At 45.6% G+C, this 6,985-nt stretch overlaps 1 protein-coding gene across 1 annotated transcript in view; it reads left to right on the top strand.

The window, feature by feature from the left end:
• The window catches only part of LOC106821330 (TBC1 domain family member 1-like), an 82,178-nt gene extending 76,186 nt beyond the window's left edge, over positions 1–5,992 (top strand). Inside the window, exons 17-20 of the mRNA XM_014826087.1 lie at positions 3,379–3,538; positions 4,074–4,243; positions 4,786–4,917; positions 5,813–5,992. Of these exons, the coding sequence (XP_014681573.1) occupies positions 3,379–3,538; positions 4,074–4,243; positions 4,786–4,917; positions 5,813–5,992 (642 nt within the window). The remainder of the gene's footprint in view (positions 1–3,378; positions 3,539–4,073; positions 4,244–4,785; positions 4,918–5,812) is intronic.
• The last annotated feature ends 993 nt before the right edge of the window (positions 5,993–6,985 follow it).

The following is a 6,985-nucleotide window of genomic DNA, read 5'->3' as shown; positions in this document are numbered from 1 at the left end:
AGAGAATTGCCACCACAGCCAGTGTGCGGCGTGCTGCCTGCATGCAGGCGTGCGTGCAGTTGTAGCCTCGTCGGAGGCTGTGGAATGAGATGATCGGATGATCGATTGATGATGATCGATGATATCATGATGATGATGATGGACTATCATCTTAACATCACATCGACTACGCGACATGACTGCACATCTACTGGAGTGTTACAGCACATAAAAACGCACACGCGGGCATGCCTAGACCGCAAGCCTGAAGTCATGATGTATGCTGAGATATACATCCCTCCTTACATAACTATCCGCAGCCGCACGACACACACACGCCACGCCCATATATATATCTCCTACCTCGTATATCCATATGCACACGAGTATCGTGAGCGTGGACCCGATCTACGGTCTGACGAATGAAATCTGATGTCTGCTTCCTCGCTCTCTCTCCCAGATCTCGTTTTCGCTCACCGGAATAGAGGTGCATATTTCGCGTCGGCTCTCCGCTGCTGCTGGGAATCACCCTGCTGAGCAGGATACATCTGGCAGTGTTCAGCAAACTTCGACGAGCGTCATGGACTTCTGTGCAAGACGTCGCTGCCCACGGCCATGGGAGTCATACCGATGGCAAGGATATTCTAGATGCACAGGCAGTGCTCGGATTCATCTCGATAGAAATAAGTAATACTTATAGTAAGTATAATACTAAGTAATATGTAGTAATGTTATACTACATCTATATGTACTAATAGTAAGTAATATGTGCAAAAATGGTCAATTACATTTTTTAATTGAAATGCAAAGGTAATTGCTGTCTGAAAATATTTTGACATGAGACTGAAGAGCAAAAAGAAATGAAAATAGAAGACTGAAAAGAGGAGCTTTCACCTTTGGCCTATTGTAAGATATAAGAAACGAGTCCTATATTCATTCCAAATATATTCATTTATTTTATTCTTGGTGTTTCATTTGCATCACAATAAAATTCAATACCACGACGAATAGGCAGTTTTTCTGAATTTCCCTTACTATTATAACATTCAGCATGACCAGAAATTGACATTTTATGTGCTGCTAGTATATGTACACACGTGCCAGCTGACCAGCTAACCGCATTATCGTCGTATCCGGACAACTACCCCCTGGACAACTACCCCCCGGACAACTACCACCCGGACAACTGCCACCCGGACAATTACCCCCCTAGGACAACTACCACCCGGACAACTGCCACCCGGACAACTGCCCCCCTAGGACAATTACCCCCCTAGGACAACTACCACCCGGATAACTGCCACCCGGACAACTGCCCCCCTAGGACAATTACCCCCCTAGGACAACTACCACCCGGATAACTGCCACCCGGACAACTTGTCCAGGTTTTTTGGATTTTTAACTAGTTGAGAAACAATCTTATCAGGTAAGAATTTGGCGATACGTTTAGTCCCGTTAGTTCTTACTTTTAATGTAAAAAAATGGTAACAAAAATTTTACAAATTTTACCATAGAAAATTCGTGACGTAGTCAATTTAAGAACCCCTGTTCTAAGTGTTTGCAGCTATATTTATTCGCATCCGTTCCATTGCAGCTGAACGAGAACGGTAGCGAGACTTTGCCAAAGAACTGCAGCTCCAGTTCGCTGGACCTGGACAAGGAGATCGCCACGTTCAACCTGCGGCGGGCCGAGCCCGTGCGCCTGCGCAGGCTGAGTGGCGAGAGCGGCTCTAGTCGCGGCACCGAGAGCCCCCTCATCGAGTTGCAATGATGGTGGCGCCATCGTGTGGCAGCAAAGCGAAGCTGCATTCCAGTAACTGTGTCTCGCGGCACGGGAGGCCGGCGGCAAGTTGATGGCGGCTACCTCGCCATGGAGATGCATTGTCGTGGTTTGTCGTGAAACTTGTCTGTGTGGCATGTAGCAGCAGTAACAGCAGCAGCAGCCGTGCCGTCTCATGCCGTCAAAATGGTGCCGTTATACAGTGGAGCAACAGTTTGACACATTGTGCCATATCTTATGCCAGTACCTTGCCGTGTGTTGTCTGTAATGGTAGTGCCATCCCCCGACAGGGAAGGCAATGAGTAATGGAAGTATGAGGCAGCAGTCACTTCTCTGTTGCTTGGTGTCAGGGCGACAGCTCGAAATGCACCTGTACACACAAAGCTTGTATATCGAAAGAATTCTATCATCATTTGTTTGCATTTGCACAAAGTGTGCAGTACGTTTCCGTTTGCGTCAATGATGAGTAAGCCCAAACGCACTTCGCTGTATATTTGATCGTGGTGTGTATATATCCACACCGATTCATGGATAAACTTAAGTGTAGTTGATCAATTAACGAAGCATGCTCACTTGGATCTGGTATGGATTTGCCAGTAGCTCTATTTGTTATTTCGAGTGTGAGCCGTGTGTCTGAACAATCGCCGACTTGTAAATAAGCATTGTAAACATCGCCTTTACGTCTTTTCTGTACTGTTGCGTGCGCATGCGCGCGCGTGTGTGTAGCGGCCATTTTGCTCTTTCTCTATACGCGCATGCGCAGCGGATTGTTCGAAACGATATTAAAGGGGAATTGCGAACATGTGGTGACGGTTACCCTCATTTACTATGGATCTCTACTACACGCATCTCTCTCTCTCTCTCTCTCTCTCTCTCTCTCTCTCTCTCTCTCGTGATACATCGTTTTGCTAATGATCATGAGCATACGGTGGTTATGTCGAGTTATATCCAAAGCGTCTACCGAAATCTTATTGGGTCCTGATGTTGGGTCGCCATCGGTGTATAAAAGCTGTCTATTAGGGCCTTTTTTGACTACCGAAAATTTAACCGGTGTTTCTGTGTTGGCATATTGCGTCGGTGGTCATGGATGTCCGCTCGGTTAAGAAGGACGTGTTCTCCCTGTGACTGCGCCTGTGATTGCGCGTGTGACTGTGACTGTGACTGCGCCTTGTGTGAATGTTCGTGGCCGTGTCATGTCACAAGTGTTTGCGTGTCTGCGCAGCGCGTCACTGCCGGTGCGTGCGTGCTCGTGCGTGCGTGCGTGCTCATGCGTGCGTGCGTGCGTGTTTGGTAAGCCTTCAGGTAAGCAGCGTCGCAACGTAACAATCGTGATTGTAATTTCATTTTAAATAGGGATTGTGTCACAACCGTCATTTCTGCACCGGTTTATTGGTAACTTATATTTAAAAGAAAAGAAAGCATTGTGACAACCGGTTAGGCGCTCTTGCGCGTTTGAGTAAAACGTTTGTGATAGCGACATAGGTTCGAGGCCAGAGCGATGTCAGAACAAGATATCATGTTTTTTCGGTGTTCTACAACGGTACTCACTGGCGTGTACGTGTGTAGCTAGGATATATTCTGTATATACATAATGTGTGTGTGTGTGTATGTGAGTGCAGATTCAGATGTACCAGCTGTCGAGGCTGCTGCACGACCAGTACCGTGATCTCTACGAGCACTTCGAACAGCACGAGATCGTGCCGTCGCTCTACGCCGCACCGTGGTTCCTCACCGTGTTCTCGTCGCAGTTCCCGCTCAGATTCGTCGCCCGCGTGTTCGGTACGCGTGAACCTTCGCGAGATACGGGAGGCCTGGCGAGACGCTGCAGGCCTCCTGAGACGTGACAGGCCCTGCGAGATGGGTCGGGCCTCATGAGACGCGGGGGTCCTCACGAGACCCGGCAGTTCTAGCAGTAGAGAGTAGTTTGTACTAGTCTAGTAGTCTAGAGTAGTTTGGGAATGGTGTCACCTGCGAGCAGGTTATATGGTACATTTTACCCGTGTGTGCGTGCGTGCTGCCTGCATGCAGGCGTGCGTGCAGTTGTACCTCGTCGGAGGCGTGATGATGATGATGATGATGATGATGATAATGATGATGATGGACATGATCTTAATCATCGTCATCATGATGATTATGATGATAATGATGACAGGTAGAGCAAGCTGAAGTCATGTGTACCGTGAGATATACTCCTCGACATAACTATCCCACACCACCATAATATATAATTCCTACACTGTATATCATACACAGAGTACGTGAGCGTGACCCATTACATCTGACGATGACTGATGTTGCTCTCCTCTCTCCCCAGATCTCGTTTTCCTTCACGGAATAGAGGTGATATTTCGCGTGGCTCTCGTGCTGCTGGGAACTCACCGTGAGCAGATAATGCAGTGTAGCAAATTCGAGAGCGTCATGGACTTCTTGAAGACGTCGCTGCCCAGCATGGGAGTCATACCGATGGAAAGGATATTTAACCAGGTCAGTGCTGGATCTCATTGATAGAAATAAGTAATACTTATAGTAAGTATAATACTATTTTTATTCAAGGCTCACCATAATAATGTAATGTGTATTACTCTCTGCTCTTTGTCATGTACCTATCTGTGTCGTTCTAACAATCAATGTAATAGTGTAATTAAGTAAATGATTGTAAGGTTTATTTATCATAGACATTTGTCTAGTTTTTTATTGCTAATAATGTACACAATACATCACTAACAACATCGAAGCTGCATTCTACATGTAAACATTCTTTGCTGAAGTCATGAAGCGTAATTGCGTGGAACCACATCCTATAGTGCAAACATTTGCCTCCAGTTCTAAATGTGTTACGGACAAACGTATGTGTATGGGCCTACATCATAATAACAACAATAATAATAATATTAATTATTATTATTATTGTTGCTATTATTATGATAATGTACATTTTTTGTATATTTATGATAACGTTTGTCTGTTATTATTATTATTATTATTATTGCCATATATCTAATTATTGTTATTGTTATTATATTCAGAGCACTGTGAGCACACTTAGGGCGCGTGTGCGTGGCATGGAGAGAGACAAGGCCAACCTGCTGGAGACTATTACCAAGCTAAAGGCCCACGTTCCTCCTGATGTGGCAGCCAGGATGCTGGACGTTACCCAGGTCAGTTAGCAGCTGGAATAAAGATCCTGCCACACTACGTGCAATTACCTGCGCAACACTTAATAATACGGTCAGGGATCCGTCGCTACTAACCTATAGCGTGGTGTGTTTACATTTAATTTGATTTAATTTTTTTGGAGGCATTGGTAAAATTTGCAGAAATCCCACCATTATGTGTCCCAATGTTTGTCGCAGACATGTGATATTGGCCTTCAATTTTTGTACATTGTTAAGTACACATTTTCCTGTCCACCTATATTAGCAAGGCAAGGACACGTCCTTGCCATTCAAGAGGTTAGTCCGAGCGCTACATCACATGTGTTCTTCAAAGTCAGTGGTTCTCAACCTTTTTTGAGTCATGGACCCCTTTGAGAATCTAGTGAACGCTACAGACCCTTCCCCAGAAAAATGCACATAAACATAAAATTTTGCATGCGCCTGGTTCACGGACCCCCTGCAGCCCATCCACGTACCACACGTTAAAGTGATTACGTCACCGTAAATAGTAAAAAATAAAAAAAATATTTCCACTTTTTCACAAAATATAAGTAATTCTGTTCACTTTTTATGGTTAAATTGCTGCATTATACTTCCTATTTTACTATATTGTTCGATGTGAACATACACTCGTGACTCATACATAGCCCATAGCAAGCAATTAATGTCAGGAACATAATATCAAGTGTCAGGTTTTTTGGATTTTTAACTAGTTGAGAACAATCTTATCAGGTAAGAATTTGGCGATACGTTTAGTCCGTAGTTCTTACTTTTAATGAAAAAAATGGTAACAAAAATTTTACAAATTTTACCATAGAAAATTTCGTGACGTAGTCAATTTAAGAACCCCTGTTCTAAGTGTTTGCAGCTATATTTATTCGCATCCGTTCCATTGCAGCTGAACGAGAACGGTAGCGAGACTTTGCCAAAGAACTTGCAGCTCCAGTTCGCTGGACCTGGACAAGGAGATCGCCACGTTCAACCTGCGGCGCGGCCGAGCCCTGTCGCCTGCGCAGGCCTGAGTGCGGAGAGCGGCTCTAGTCGCGGCACCCGAGAGCCCCTCATCGAGTTGCAATGATGGTGGCCCCATCGGGTGGCAGCAAAGCGAAGCTGCATTCCAGTAACTGTGTCTCGGCGGCACGGGGCCGGCGGCAAGTTGATGGCGGCTACCTCGCCATGGAGATGCATTGTCGTGGTTTGTCCGTGAAACTTGTCTGCTGTGGCATGTAGCAGCAGTAACAGCAGCAGCAGCCGTGCCGTCTCATGCCGTCAAAATGGTGCCGTCGTTACAGTGGAGCAACAGTTTGACACATTGGTCCATATCTTATGCAGTACCTTGCCGGTGTTGTCTGTAATGGTAGTGCCATCCCCGACAGGGAAGGCAATGAGTAATGGGAGTAAGGCAGCAGTCACTTCTCTGTTGCTTCGTGTCAGGGCGACAGCTCGAAATGCACCTGTACACACAAACTTGTATATCGAAAGAATTCTATCATCATTTGTTTGCATTTGCACAAAGTGTGCAGTACGTTTCCGTTTGCGTCAATGATGAGGTAAGCCAAACGCACTTCGCTGTATATTTGATCGTGGTGTGTATATATCCACACCGATTCATGGATAAACTTAAGTGTAGTTGATCAATTAACGAAGCATGCTCACTTGGATCTGGTATGGATTTGCCAGTAGCTCTATTTGTTATTTCGGGTGTGAGCCGTGTGTCTGAACAATCGCCGACTTGTAAATAAGCATGTAAACATCGCCTTTACGTCTTTTCTGTACTGTTGCGTGCGCATGGCGCGCCTGTGTGTGTAGCGGCCATTTTGCTCTTTCTCTATACGCGCATGCGCAGCGGATTGTTCGAAACGATATTAAAGGGAATTGCGAACATGTGTGACGGTTACCCTCATTTACTATGGATCTCTACTACACGCATCTCGCTCTCTCTCTCTCTCTCTCTCTCTCTCTCTCTCTCTCTCTCTCGTGATACATCGTTTTGCTAATGATCATGAGCATACGGTGGTTATGTCGAGTTATATCCAAAGCGTCTACCGAAATCTTATTGGTCCTGATGTTG

Source organism: Priapulus caudatus, unplaced genomic scaffold (assembly GCF_000485595.1).
Source record: "Priapulus caudatus unplaced genomic scaffold, Priapulus_caudatus-5.0.1 Scaffold69, whole genome shotgun sequence".
In the NCBI taxonomy this organism is placed as follows: Eukaryota; Metazoa; Priapulida; class Priapulimorpha; order Priapulimorphida; family Priapulidae; genus Priapulus; species Priapulus caudatus.
This window is presented reverse-complemented; position numbering and strand designations above follow the sequence as displayed.